This window comes from Alligator mississippiensis, chromosome 1, assembly GCF_030867095.1.
Source record: "Alligator mississippiensis isolate rAllMis1 chromosome 1, rAllMis1, whole genome shotgun sequence".
NCBI lineage: Eukaryota > Metazoa > Chordata > Crocodylia > Alligatoridae > Alligator > Alligator mississippiensis.
This window is the reverse complement of record NC_081824.1, coordinates 9,524,795-9,540,334: the sequence shown is the minus strand read 5'-3', so window position 1 is coordinate 9,540,334 and position 15,540 is coordinate 9,524,795. Positions and strand designations below refer to the sequence as shown.

Sequence of the window (15,540 nt, the reverse complement as noted above, 5' to 3'; positions counted from 1 at the left end):
GCATATCTCTTTGGTTCATCCTATAGAAACCGAGTCTTTTCATCCCTAGAGGTTTCCCGTTTCAGTCAACAGTACTGGCCAAGATCATAAGCACCATATAGGCACCAGCTGGACCTTTTCCACGGATTAATATAAATAATAGCTGGTTCTGTTGGAGTACTTTCCACACAAGGGCTTTAGAGACATGATACAAAGTCTTGCTATTCCCCTCTGAGCTACAGAGGCTTAATTGGGAAAAAATAAGTTTTACAGCTCAGCAATGAGAGGCACACAGAGAAGTCTAGGGAGACCTTGTGTGAAGTCAATGAGGACTAGAACCCAGAAGACCCAGCTTCTAGGTCACTATTATTAATGATTGCACTAGATATTTTACAGACGTTCAGAAGGGACTGGTTGCTGGCTCATGGGATACTCAAACCCTGGTGCAGCAAATCATTTTGTTAAGTAACAGGTACTTCCATCCCGTTTCTAGTTTGAAAAGCCTTAAGCACATATTTAAGCAACAGGGAAGTGGAACAAGTTTTTTTCTTTCCTTGAACAGAACCAAATTTGCCGAGTCAAAAAATGAAAAAATTAACAGGATTTTTTTTTTTTTAATACAAGTTATTTAAATACGCTGCTCTGACCACTACTTTTCTGCTAACCATCCTGATGTGTCTCCCAGGCTCCCTTGCTTTTCCTGATGACATTCGCAGTAGAAGAGAATGAGGTGCCAAAGCATCGTAGACCACATCTTGTTTAGGCGTTTCTTCTTGCCTTACTCATCTCCTCAAGGTCCTGTGGCAGTCTTCTCCCTCTTCCTCTTTGCCTTCTGGTACAGTGCTTCTTCTTCTTCCTATTTCTTTCCATAGATGTAACCAAATTACTCCTGAGAGACATCTTTCCATTCAGAGAACTCCTTGAGTCCAAGCTGCTGAAGTTCAAAGGAATCCCATGGAGACGTCCTAGCACGTGGCTCATAGCGATCCCCGCATTTCTTAGTCATCGATGACTTCTCTCCACTGTCCATCTGATGTTCAACAATGTTCATCTTCCCCAATGACTTGGCTTTAAAGGTCTGTGGATGCTGCTCCTTGACCTCTCCCACTCTGCTTCCTTGCTTCCCATTTGCTTCCATATCTGTAAGAGAAAATCAATTTTGCTATTAGCCTTCACAACAAAACCTTATATTTCTCTTTTCTTCTTATTTATGGCTCTGCTCCATTTTAGTGTCCTTCACTAATTAAAGTCCAACTGTCACTGGGAAGTGCCTGTTAAAGGAACTATTTTAATTTGGCCCTGAATATCAACTTTGTGGAAACAAGTCATTAAAACATTACAGCAATGAAACGTATGCACACTTGACAAAATTAATACAATAATGAGTTCTTTTGCTGAGCTCATATACTCAGATGCCCTTTACACCATTTATAAGCAGTCAATAAAAGAGGAATAAATACAGACTGCTACAATCCAGTATGTGCATCACTCACTTACACCAGAGCTTATATATTACCCATGCCTCTAATGTGTGTCCACTAATTGTTTGAATTCTTTTTCAATGCATCAACTGAACCTTAATGTCATGCATGGCCTTGTTCTCAGGTACAGGAGACACCCAACAAAGACAGCATTAGAGAACTGGGAAAAAAAGATGGCTGCAGGAGATGGGGCAAGGGAAAAAACAGAGGTTGAGCTAACTTTTTCAACAACCTGGGCCTGGGGGGCAGAAGTTGGGTAGTGGTGGGCAAGGGGCAATTTTCCATGCAAGCCTTGCCTCACCTGAAGCTCCCAGCGGGTTCTGCTAGGCACCAGGTCACTGCACCACAGATGCAGCAATCTACCCAGCGGGGGATCAGAGCTGCTACTGCTGCGGTGGGCTCCGGCGGCTGCTGCACAGGTTGCCCGCACAGCTCCTTCAGCAACCCCTGTGGCACAGGTCTGGTGCCCCTTCTATATCCAGCCCTGTGGTGGGTGCCCGCATTCCCAGCCCTAGTTACAGGACTGGTAACAACAAGCCATTTTGACTTAAAACAAAAGAAGTAAAATGGGCGCCAATGGTTTTCAAATGGGAGAAAGTATTTCTAGCAACCCCAAGTGCCATGAGGCACAAAGGGATAGTATTTCTTGTTCTTACTACATGTCATTTTTTAGTTACCATGTCTCTTCCCCTCCCATTCTACATTTAGATTCATGCAGGTGGATTTCTTCTCACTCTGATTTGGAGTGATTTATCCTTTTTTCTTTTTTTAAATATTCAGTTATTTGCTCCAGATCCATATCTAGTCTTATCCCACCTTATGCTGTCCATCGATGAGTGTTTTTGATTGCAAAGCCTGAACTGCAGAGTGGGTGAATTGTTACAGTCACTGACAGTGAAGCTTTGAGCTTTTGGCTTCTACCACAAAGCACATGTTTTTAGGTCTGAAATGCCTGATCCAATCTCTGATGTGGCATCTGAAAGGGCAGCCCTTGAGCTTACCTGGTTGACAAAGCCAGCTTTCAACCATCCTGAGCCTAGTTGTGGAGGGAGCTAAAGCATCAATAACAAGGGGAGATCCACTGGCACAATTTTTGGTGATGGGACAAGAGGCAGCAAGAGCACAGTTCGTTTCTGAGATCCCAAGCGAAGGTACAACCCTGCAGCCCTTAGTCGAGTACTGGGCATTGCCCTTATACCCAGTTCCTTTCAGACCAGTAATCGATGTCCCTATAGTCATCGATTCTGCAGACCAGAGAGGAATCTTAGGATTGTCTAATCTGCTGTCTCGAATAGCCCAGAGTATAAAATGTCCCTGAATTAATTCCTAATTGAACTGAAGAATATATTTTAGAAACAAAATAATTTAAAAATCATTAGTGACAGAGACTCCACCAAAGCCTTTGTTAAGTTCTACCAGTGCCTAAATAACTGTGCCATTATTTGCCTCTAATTCCTAATCTAAATTTGTTTAGCTATTGTTATACAGTTGTCTGCTAGCTTGAAAAGCCTATTATCAACATTTTGTTCCCTGGGTAGGTATTTTTAGACTGTGATCAAATCTCTTCTCTCGGATAAACTAAGTAGACTCGCACCCTGGCGTTGCACACTGCAAGCCCTGCCTTGTCATCCTCCTCCTGGCTCTAAGAATTTGCCTGTAGCTAAGAATAGGGGACAACAGCTACAGGCAAATATAGTTTGAAGTTAGGCAGAGCAGAACAGGATGGCACCTTATACACCATGTCGTTCAGAAAGCCATGAGCTGGATTTTGAACCGTCTCCAGTCTACCCATATTCTGCATGAAGTGGGAACACCGGCACTGGACACAGATGGAGTCAAACCCAGACCAAAAACAGAGGCCTGGTCCTTCTCGAGTTTTCTGCCTTTTTGAAATCCAAGGATTTCATTAGCCCATTTGGCCGGTTTCCCACCAGGAACTCAAATTTAACTGATTACCCACCATGACTCTCAAATCCTTTTCAGAAGATCGATGATGGAAGTGGACAGCTCCCTCTCTTCAGATCTGCAAGTCAAGACTAGATGCCTGTCTGCTTGAATCGGTCAAAAATTATGGGGTTTAACACAGGGTCATTAAGTGATATTTAATGGTCTGTGGGGTACAGACAAGGACTAGATAATCTAATAGTCTCCTGTGGCTTTAAATTGTATGGCCAGATTCTCCTCCGCCTACTAGATGTCTAAGTGGATTTAGGTGCCTAAATGTGGTCCTATTTTGCCTTCCTCAAAATATCCCTGAAAGTCCCTGAAAAATTCAGAATAGGAGGCAGAATAGGAGGCAGGCCTATGTATCTTCCTCATTGTGGCAATACCCAGAGAGCCTAGCATCCTATGCTCAGCACTGCAGAAACATATAACAATGGCACACCCTGCGACAACAGAGTTTACAACCTTGATGAATGATAAAGACTCTGGATGCTTGATGGATTTAGAAAATCTGGGATTTCTTTATGGAAGGGAATAAAAACAACAACCTGAGAGGCAGAAATGAAACAAAAATGACTTTCTCCAAAACCAACCTTGTTTTGCCTATAGATTAGTCAAGCATTAGACATTTCAAGTGACATGTATTAAATCCACTTAAGGTACTGCAGGTCTTGGATAGATTTGATCATGTTGGGGAATCTTTTTTTTTTTTTTCCTCTGGTTCCTAAAAGACTCAAAGAGGCTGGATCTCTTTGAGGCTGGATCTCCTCGTTCTGACAATAATCTTGCCATGAATTATTTACACAACAACTCCGATCGCTGCCATACCTGTCTGCCTCCCTAGCCGAAATTAAAAGTTCACTGTGCAAAGGTGCCAGGGGAAAATGCCAGCCTCCCACTGCGAGTTTATAGACAGAACTAAGTCAGCACACATTATGTGTCAGAGCCGACATCAGACAGAATCAGCGCCTTTGATCTCAGACCTCCACAGGAAGCTTAGATCTCAGACAAATTAGATAAAAAATGAATTTACAGCAGATACGTATCCTAAGGCACACAGCTGAACGTGGTATTCTGGAGAAGGGTGGCGAATATCAGAACATATACGCAGCAGCATTTCCTTTCTCTCTGTTTCCCTCTGTTTTGGGGAGAGATGCTAATTAAAATGAGCTGAAACTCAAAATCGCCTCTTCCTGCCTCTTATGTAATCCACAAATTTAGGGGAGGAGGTGGGGGGGGGGGAAATTTCCCAGCCCTAGAGTAACTGTGTAGTTCAGCTGGGTTACTGGGACGGACTAGGCTTAGAGCGGTGACGGTAGCTGGGGAGAGCAAAAACCTGGAGGAGACAATCCAGGCTCACATAGAGAAAGCCCATGCTTTCTGCTGCTTGGCGGACCCCGCTGCTAAACTGCATGCCCTTGGGGGGATCTGCTTTTGCAATGACCTCAGAGGAAGCAGTGTTTGATCAGCACATGATTATGAGAAAAGACAGGGGGAGAAAAGGACCCGGAGAAGCAAAACAAAAGGGGAAAAAAGGACACGGGAATGTAGAAATGACAAGCAAAAAGAACAGCAGTCCGCAGAGGTAGTGGGGAGTCTGCAGATGTGCCCTGGCTGGATCAGATGGATGCGCTCTGCAGCCTGACAGTCTGGCCATATACCTAGACACCTGAGGATTTAGCCCTTGGAAATGCTTAGAAATCGTGTCCCCTGTTCTTAGCTACAGGCAAATATAGTTTGAAGTTAGGCAGAGCAGAACAGGACGGCACCTTATACACTATGTCGTTCAGAAAGCCATGAGCTTTTATAGGCTACAGCCTATAGCTGACAAAGTAGGCTGTAGCCCTCGGAAGCTCATGTCTTTCTGAACGAGTTAGTATACAAGGTGTCACCCTGCCCTGACTTCTACCTGTCGGGATGTTGTAACATTGCACAATTGTTTAAGGCAGAGAATGGAGGAGACCAGCATCTCTCGATGGAGATGCAAAGTAATATAGGGAGTCAAACTGTACGTAAAGGCCAGTAAATCCCTCTTCCCTTCACTACAAAGTCTTTGTCTGTCCATCTCTAAACTCCTGGCATTTCTGGTGACGCGAACCAAAATATATCTCGTATCTTCTGGGCACATAGGCTTTCCGAAACGAGTTTTAGACATGAGGGCCTGATTTGCCCTTAGAGTAAGACCCATTTACACTGGCCTTGCAGTGTTTTATGCCCACTTTAAAGCTCTTCAGATTGCCACAGCAAGGTGAAAAGGCTTTGGTGTCAATGAAAACAAGCCCTGTGAATTCTTCATCAGTCAAAAGGAAGAAGTAACCATTACCTCTGTCCGTCTTACTGTACTGATTTGGGAGACTGGCCTTTGTGTCATTCCAGTCAGCAATAGGCGGATGGCAAAAACCATAACTGTGGGATATAGGAGACAACAAGAGCATCTCTGTGCCGAACTTTCCCCTCCACCTGCTACTCTGCCTCTCCACTCTCCTTCTGCATAAAGCCTAGTCTGGGCTCACTAAACTATTACTCACTCATGCATTAAACTTTTAAAAACTCATTTCTAGGTTGACCCCCCAAAATGGGTTAAAAATTACCTAACATCTATGAATCTAATAAAAAAACCCCAAAACCTACCATTAAAAACAACCCACTTGTTAACCTCTTATGTTACCCCTCTCTTCCAGATTGCTCTTGGCTTTTCTTAGCTTGCCTCTTCAGCAATGACACCGGCATTGGATCCACATGGCAGAACTTTTGGTGCTGGTGGCCCACTGAACTCAGCACGCCTTGACGTACTCAGTGATCTGCAACACGAGCCACGACCCTCCACACTGATCCGTAGAAGTTGGCACATGCTGGACTGCAGAGCAGCGTGCTGGTGCAGCACTTTAACCTGTAACCTCTTTGGAACAGGAATTGTCTTCACATTTATAACTTGTACAGCACCAAGCACATTGTTAGCAATACTGAGATAGAGACCTAGGAACCTGACGGGACACACTGGGTCATCAAATCCTGTCCCTGGCAACCTGGTGGCAAGTCCAAAAGGATCTACGGGAACTCCCATACACCATAAGCTACAAGCCACTCCCTTTGTCCCCCAAAATAAAACCCTATAAGAATCATAGGTCTTCTGTACACAAAAAAGGCTCCAAAAATAGCAAGGTGCGACTGAAAAAGGGGAAAAGCAGTGATGGTACCACTGCCAGTCAGTGAACAGTGGTCATTTGCAGACCTCAGGGGGGTTTTTTAAGTGCTGGCAGTGAGAAGAATCGTATTTGGCTTTGTGAACAGAAGACATTTGATCTGGATTATCTGAGAGAGAGCGAACACACTACAGTGACAAGGGTCATTTCCCCAAGCACAGTGCCTGAAAGGCACTTTAGAAACTTGTTCTCATTCACCCTCCATCTGCAGGCTCACCTGCTTCCACCCCAGCAACATCACGGTCATTCTCTTCCTGTTTGCACTGCAGCTGGACGCAAGTTGAATTATTCGGCCGGTGGATCGGGGAAGATTTGATGTTGCTTTCTGCTTGCAGTGCATTAGCCCGTCCAGTCTTTGTTTCTGTACCAAAAGAAACAATTACCTCATTCTCAACCCATTCAAGGCTCAGAACCAGATATTACTTGAAGGGAAAACTTTGTGCAAGAGAGCCAGTATCCAATCTAGAGCATACTCCCTCTTCCCAAAAGACGATTACTCTTCATCCCTCCAGGGATCTCATTTCTTCATTCCAGCAAAACTCTGCCCATGTAAAGTGGACATCAGTAGAAACTCACAGCCAAGCGTCTACGACTGTGCAGCACAAGTCACCTTTATGAGGTCCAAGGGCTGGTTTGCCTCTCCAGCTGACTTGGCCCCTAGCCTAAGGGTGTGGAATTATGTAACAGTTATACCAGTATTAATTATGCCATTAGCAGCCATTCCCATGTAACTGTTAAATGTTTCCTTTTCCAGAACAGCAAGAGTGGGGCCAAACTGCTGTAACTTTAAACCTGTTGGCAAGGGACAGAAATGACGCATAAACCGGTTTAAGTGATCTGAAACGGGTTTAAACCTGTAACACAGCAGAAGCTCAGTGCACATAAAGAAGTTCCAAAATGGTTAAAACTGATTTAAGATAAACCTGGTTGATGCAGGATCAGATGTAACTGATTTGGGTCCAACCGGTTTATGGAATTTCTGTCCCAGACCATTTGGTTCAGCTTTAAAGTTATGGCAGTTTAGCTCACTTATACCAGTGTAGGAGGGGATACACATAAGAGTTACGTTGGAACAGCGGATGCACATTCCCCAACTTTCCCTTTGTTCTTTTAATACAGTCTAACAGTTTATGCATCCACAGGTCATTCCAGTATACCTTGAAGGCTGCTCTAGATTATGTCAGTCGATACATGTCTCCAAAAAGCTGAGATGACAGGTGGAGATTGCTGGATTGTGGAAGAGCCCTAGCTACACATGTCTCTCCTCTCCCAGCAGTAGCTTTATGCTGGCATAAGATAATTCTGCTCTGGGCCTATCTTCCAGTGTCATTTCCACTTTTAGGAAGATGTAATAGGAAGCAGTGTTAGGGTGAGTTAGACTTTTGCTTGCTATACTCCAGGGACTGAGTTGCTCCACTATTGCCTATTCAAAGTATAGGAAAATAGTGGCTGAGGCACTGAAAGAAGTGGCCTGAATTTTGAAAGCACCCAAGAGCTCCCACTGACTTTGAAAATACTATACCAATACGAGGGAGGACAATACTGCCCAGTCCAGTTTTAAATATGTCCTGTTTTTAAACAGATACAAAGAAACACCTTTTAATGCAACGCAGGACTAAGTGATAGCACGTCCTGCTTGGATGATTTCATGCGTAAGATGCTGGACCAAGAGAACAAAGCACGAGACAAGGATTCAAGAGACATGCCTTCACCTCCTGGGCACCCTTTGCTAAGCCTCTCAGCTACTGTATTTTCCCAAGTGCTCTGCAGTCCCAATTAAAAACAATGTTGATAGCTTTGGTGCTGTTGAAAACCTAGATAATGATTTCTCTGTGCCTCTGCTCCCCATCTGTAAAATGGGGCTAGTGGTTTCGTTCTGCTATGCCCATGATTGTAAGCTCTTCAGGACAGAAACTGTCTTGGCTATGGGTGTATCCAGGATTTTGTAGAGAGGGATGCAGAAGCAGCGGCCAGTGCTGCAGGGATGGTTGCAACCTCACTCCCAGTTTCCACCCTCTCCCCCCATGGGATGGGTAGATTATGCCACAGGTGCAGAAACCAGGGATTTTTTAAGTCCTTGAATTGAGTATGGATTCTCCCATCCTTTCCCCTCTTTGAAACTCTGGAGCACCCCCCACCCCTGGGTCAGCTGGGGACACCAGCAGCAGGGCAGGGTTGGGAGAGGATGAGAGATGAGGGGATGTGTCACTGAGGAAGGAGAAGAAGGAAGGGGATGCCAAGGGATTTTAAAATGTCCCTGGCTGCTGCTCTCATGGTGTGGTCTGAAAGAGGAGTGAGACCACATCACTGCACCCCCTCTGGAACCACCCATGGGCATGCGCAGGGTCTAAAACAATAGGACCCTAAGGTCAGCTTTGGGCAGCTGAAGTCAGGGGCTTTGTGTAAGTGCTGGAGTCTGACTTCACAGAGGAAACTGCAAGCTCAAGCCTACAGGCTACACCGAGATGGAGGAAATAAATGGAAGAGGATTAGAACAGCAGCAAAAGTCACTTGTGGATGCAGAAACTGCCTTGGGATCTGATGCCATTCCCAATGAAGCCCAAAGAGCTCCACTTTATCAGTCATGGTTTGTGCAGGATTCATTATATGGTGTTAACAGCTCCAGCCCAGCTCTCCCTATCATTGTTCCAATACATGGAACAGCACTGCAAAAAAGGGGGCTTCTTCACATGACGGATCTCAACTTACTGTTACTTTTGCTTTTCTTGACCCAGCAGAATACGAAAAGACCCAGAACTACCACAGAAGCCACTGAGCTCAGCACAACAGCAAGGATAGGGTTGGATTTCTCTCCCATGGCAATGGGGAAGATGGTAAATGGCTGGGACTCAGCTGTGAACTTGGCACCTGAGGAAAGAAAACATGTCAGGGATTATTACAAAATCAAGGGCACTTGATTTGGTGCTTCAGAGCCAAAACACTTAACTCAGAAATGGCTGACAATGCATTTATACATTCCCAAAAGGCTTAAATCATAGAATAGCAGGGTTGTAAGGAACTCAGGTGGTCACTGAAACCAACCCCTGACTAGATAGCCCATTCATTTCCATGAAAGACTCTCCGTTGGCTTCAACAGATCCTGGATCAAGCCCAAACAGAATGTGCTTCCCTTCCTCTCTTGAATGGAGAAGAGGTTCAATTGGGTATATGACTCTGCCCATATTACTTCCTTGTGTGCCATTGGTAATAGAAACTGATGTGGATTAGTTATGCTAGGCCAGGGAAGCATGTGGTTCAGGCTTGACTTGAGGTTCTTTGATATGATCCAAAGATACTCTCTACCTGCTGACTGGTGATTGCTTCACCTGCCAATTGGGCTTAGACTATGCAATCACCCTGCTCAGGAATCCAGAATAGTTGGTGAAAATGCCTTATCCCATTGAATATCGGATGGGCAGGATATAAGCACCAAAACAGTTGGGCCAATACTCTCTTTTTATCACTTATTTCAGAGAGGTCAAACTTACCCTATGCCCTTGGCAGGATCCAGACTATGGGGCTCTTCACATATCAGATCTGGCCTGAAGCATAGGGCTGGCAGTGGCAGCAGATCAAGTTGAGAGCCCAGGGGTGGTAGCGGGCAGTAGGGCAAGGGGACTTGGATCAAGTGGCCACTTGCCATGATGGAGATAAGCAGCTGCAGGGCTAGGATTGTTGTGTTAACAGAGCCCTCGCTCACCCTCCTGCCATTAAGGGCCATTTCCACTAGGACCTTGGGGCCCCAGACTCTCCAGCCAGTCCACCCTAGTTGCACTCACAGCTTCTCTAGCCTACTGGTCACCCACCAGGTCAGACAGAACAGCACCAAGGAGGCCAGATGTTTGACACCCCTGACTTATGTCTTCAATCCCAAATCCACAGTCCTATTGACTTTAGTAGAAGTTATTCTCTTTGCTGTTTGTGTGAATCCTTTAGTAAAAATGTGTGAGAGTTTTATTTACAAATGTATTGAATAGGTATGATAATTGGCATAAAATGTGTACAATAATTCATAGATGGCAACTTGTGGACAGGTGTAGATACCAAAACCATATCTTTATTTCAAGCTGACTACATTTTAAGTTGACCCTTTCAACAAACTTAAGTTTCTGTTTGGTATCTCAATTCTGAGAGCAACATGCCTAAAGCCTGCAACTATATCAGTGTATCAACTTGTAGTAAGAGTGGACCAGGGGTGTCTCAGATAGCTAAAACTCAAACTGGAGGTGGATGTGAAGAGTGAATCCAATTCTTATTAATGCCAGTTGCAAAATTCCTATTAACTGAAATCAGAGTTGGGGAGAATAAAGCTCATAAAGATATATAGACATGCACAGAAACAAATAGCAGACCAGTGCAAATGCCCTATAAATAATCTGCTCCCTCCAGGTAACACCACTGCATTCAGTACTAGATGCATTCTAGATGCTTCAAGAATAACCCCAGATAGGAAACCAGTACAGAGGTCATAGACACAAATAGTCATGGTAGGCTGCATAATCAAAACTGATGAAATTATTTTATCCCAAGTGCCTGTGAAACGTCCTGCTTCATGTTTTCTTTAGGGGACAAGGAAGCACCTCCCATGAATGCCAAGGTGCTGTACACTCTCCAATTCAGATATAAAATACAGAATGATCTATGTTACTTAGTGGGCGCATCTACACAAGAGGCTTAACTGCACAGTAGCCTAGTTTACTGCATAGTAATTGTGCATCTACACGTGCATACACTTACTGTACAGTAAAAACCCCTAATCATCTGTAAATCTGATACCTGAAAATGCAGGTATCAAATTTACTCACATTTAGTTACTGCACAGTAACACATGTGTAGATGCAATCCGGGAGCAAATTTGCTCTCAGGTCAGCCCTGGACCCTAGGGGGCCAGCCTGAGACTAGCCCCAGGGCTCCCCGGATTAGGAGTAGATTGGCAGGAAATTGGCTCCTGCTTCCCTGCACTTGTAGACTCCTTCCTGCCTGGCACCGTTTAATTGTAATTTACTCGCAAGTAAACTAGTGCCGCAGAAAATGCATATGAAGATGTGCCCAGTATGCACTTTTATGGTGCATGTTAAAAAATGTACAGAGCCATGGTTTCAATTAGTCAAAGATAATTGCCCTTATAATGAAACAGCTGTTTAGGCCACTGTCTGTAAAGATCTCTGAGCAACATCTCTATTAGCTAAAAATGTAAGTAAAGGAATCTGGGATCAACCTTTGTACAATGAAAACAACCTCTCCTAACTTCAGTGCCATGGCATTTCCAGCAATTTCAATGCATCTCATTTCAGGATAAGAACTTGTTCCTGCTTAATGCTTAGCTTCCTGCAGTGTGAGTGAATCCACTGAGAGCTGAGGACACTCAGCAGTTTGTAGGACTGCGCACAAGATGGAGCATGCACAAAACTAATCCGGGCTGATCACTGGATCAGGCACCTAACTCCTATCTAACCTCTATTGTAATCCAGGCGGGTTGTGAGGAAGCACCTAAATCCTGGGGCAAAGCTGATCCACTACAGCTTCATCAATAGCATTGAATTAGCACAGGTATTTAGAGGACTTTCCTGGGAAATGGGGGAGATAGATGCTGGACTCTTCTCATTCCAAAGGAATTCAAGCCCATAACAACTACTTCCTAAGAGAGTGCACAAGCCTGGATGGGAGCACTCTCCACCTGTCCTCTTGAAGCTGGGCCACCAGGCAGCCAAGCACATCAGGGCCAGAAGAACAAGCAAGAAGGAGCACCTCTCTACAGTTTACCTGTTATAGAACTGCCTTGAAAGAGGGAAAACTGGCTTCATCCCCAGGACTTTTTACCTAGGGCATAGGAATTGCTCTGCTCAGCTGAGATGCTTTAGTAATATGGTTCAGAGAGTTCTTGTAGATTTGCAAGGAACAAGATAATAAAGCAACAAGGTACCTATAGTGGACCCTACCTGGAGGTGATGAAACAGTGAAAATGAGATACCAGTCAGTGCCCGAACTGGAGACTGCCAAGTCTGTAAAGCAGGCCCATCCATGCTGGACCTCTACCGTGGTGTGGCCTAAAAAAAAATACACAAACATACTGCAGTTAACACCTTCCTGGTGAATGGCTCCCACACCATATTTTGGGAGCTTTTAAAGAAACCTTTCTAGTCCAGATCTTCAGCTTTTGTAAATCACCACAGTTCCTCCAAATGTAACATAGAGCTGCCTCTATCCACACCAATGTAAGGGTGGCTGTATGCTCTAACAAGAGTACAAGGCCTAGAGCCAGATTAGAATCACCCCAAACAGGTTCAATACATGGTTATGACTTACCTCACTACTGAGATATTAGATAGATCCATCTGTGATGCTTTGTTTAATGTTGACTATGGTCCATTGCTTAGGCTTTGGTAGACCTCAATTCAGTTTCCCGGTTTACTATGGACTTCCTGCCTGAGCTTGGAAAAGGTATCTTGAAGGTATTCTTTTGGTTAACTTCTGTTTAAATCAATGGCTGCCTATATATGTGTTCATTGGCTGTTCTAATTAGAACAGGTCAGAGCAGACTCAATTAATCAAGTCTGCTTCATATTCTAATTAGAAGACTCCAGCATTGCAGCAGAGTCATGTGTATTAAGCCCCTGCACATTTTTAAATGGCCACAGGGCACTTTATCTAAACCTTGTCAAATGAGGTTTAGATAAAGCATCCTGCCCCCATTTTTAAACATATGGGGGCTTAATACACATGGACAGTGAGGCATTTTAATTAGATCAGCTGTCTGGGAACTGAGCTAATTAAAATGCCCCCCACCCCCAAGCATGTGTATAGGCAGAGTCTTAGGTGCCCTATTACTTTCAAAGATCTGGGTCTCTGTGCCTCAATTCTGCAAAATGAGGTCACTAGCACTTCCTCCTTTGCAGGATTGGTATAATTCGTGTGTTAAAGCTTGTGAGTATATTTAAGTTTGTGAGATCTTTAGATATAGTGGTAACAGATGCCATATAATTACCTTAGACTGACCCAGAGTCCCATTTTCTCAGACCTGGCTGTTTCTTGCCTGCAGTGAGTCACTTCTGCCCATCTGCAGTGTTAACTCACTTGATTCTGGAAAAAAGGAGGCCATGGGGACTGGAGGGCTTAAGGAACTGGTTGTAGGATCTTGATTATTATTCAAGCCAAGCAATAGTCGCAAAGAACCAGCGGCAGCAGTGAAAGAAAGAGAGTATATTGGTTGAGTCGCTTCTGTTGCAACTCTTTTGGCAATACCCAGCATGTGGAGCAGCTCAACAGGGTGATTATAATCCTGCCCATGACTTCCCTTAGTGACTTGAAGTCTGCTTTTCTGAAGTCCAGGGTCCTTACTCTGCTGCTCTCCATCCTTCCTTTACTCAGGATCCTGAATTCAATCTTCTCACGGTTGCTGCTGCCCAAGTTGCCATCCACTTCTGCATCCCCCACCAGTTCTTCCCTGTTTGTGAGCAGCAAGTCAAGAACAGCACGGCCACAAGTTGGTCTCTCCAACACTTGCACCAAGAAGTTGTTCCCAACACTCTCCAAAAACCTCCTGGATCACCTGTGCATTGCTGTATTGCCTTCCCAGCAGATGTCAGGGTGACTGAAGTCCCCCATGGGAACCAGGGCCTGTGCTCAGGAACCTTCAGCTAGCTGTTTGAAGAAAGCCTCAACCACCACTTCCTCCTGGTTTGGAGGTCTATAGCAGACCCCACCACCACATCACCCTTACTGTTCTCCGCTCTGACCGTAACCCAGGGTCTTTCAACAGGCCTGTCTCCAGCTTCATACTAGAGCTCTGAGCAATCATATGATGCTTTTACATAAACCACCAGTCCTCCTCCTCTTCTCTCCTATCCGTCCTTCTTGGACAGTTTGCATACACCCATGACAGTGCTCCAGCCATGCGAGCTCCCACCACGCCTCTGTTATTCCAATCATGTCATAGTCCATGACTGAGCGAGGACTTCCAATTCTTCCTGCTTGTTTCCCAGGCTCCATACATTTGAGTACAGACACCTGAGGTAACTAGCTGATTGCCCTGATTTCTCAGGAAGAATGAGAAGGCTTCCTCTGTTGCCTCCTCCTGCTTGCACTTCCTCCAAGTCACCCGCTTCCTCACTTACCTCAGGGCTTTGGTCTCCACCCTCAAGTGAACTTAGTTGAAAGTCCTCCTTACTAGGTGAGTGAACCTGTCTGAGAACATGCTCCTCCCTCTCTTTGTCAAATGGATCCCATCTTGTCCTAGCAGGTGTTTTTGTTTTTTTTTTAAACAATATCCTGTAGTCAAAGAAGCTAAATCCTTGCTGGTGACACCATGCATTGATTTGAAGGATGCATCTCCTCTTGTCTAGGCTCTTCCTCTTGACTGGAAGGATCAAGAACACCACTTGTGCCCCCATCCCCTTCACTTTTGCACCCAGAGCCCTGTAGTCACTTTTGATCTGCTCAGGGTCACCCCAGCAGTAGCACTGGTGCCCACATGGATGAGCAGCATGGGGTAGCTGTCAGAGGGCTGGGTGAGTCTCGGTCATCCTTCCGTGACATCTTGGATCTGGGCTCCAGTCCAGCAGCAGACCTCCTGAGACAACAGGTCAGGCTTCAGATGGATGCCACCAGCCCCTGCAGAAGGGAGTCTCCAATCACCACCACCTATCACTTCTTGGTGGCAGTGATCTCCATCCTCCCAACTTTGGGGATGCCTGGCCTGGCCTCTTTCATCAAGGAACATGCTCCTCCTCCCCAGCTGCTAGGACTCCACATCTGTTTTCTATGCAAACCATTGCAGGTGGAGATGAAGACTTCTGCTTGCTGCCAGATGCCACAAGCTTCCAGCTTCCACCTTCCCGGCAGTCCATGTCCCCTTCCTTCTCTAGCACTGACTCTGGCAGTCCTTCCTCCATAGTCCTAGAGGTCTCCTCCAGCATCAAATTGATGAAGTCCTC

General features: G+C 45.1%; 1 protein-coding gene across 10 annotated transcripts in view; it reads right to left on the bottom strand.

Annotated features, from left to right (window-relative positions):
• Positions 1–565: 565 nt before the first annotated feature.
• Positions 566–15,540, bottom strand: part of PKHD1 (PKHD1 ciliary IPT domain containing fibrocystin/polyductin) — a 389,637-nt gene continuing 374,662 nt past the window's right edge. For 6 of the 10 annotated variants that reach the window (XM_019491318.2, XM_019491326.2, XM_019491322.2 and 3 more), the window contains 4 exons: positions 12,547–12,654; positions 9,317–9,475; positions 6,825–6,974; positions 566–1,119 (listed from right to left, as the gene is read on the bottom strand). In XM_019491318.2, the coding sequence (XP_019346863.2) occupies positions 863–1,119; positions 6,825–6,974; positions 9,317–9,475; positions 12,547–12,654 (674 nt within the window). In that variant the 3' untranslated portion in view covers positions 566–862. Of the gene's footprint in view, positions 1,120–6,824; positions 6,975–9,316; positions 9,476–12,546; positions 12,655–15,540 lie in introns of those variants that run through there. The other 4 variants (XM_019491321.2, XM_019491325.2, XM_019491324.2 and 1 more) reach the window with 4 other exon arrangements.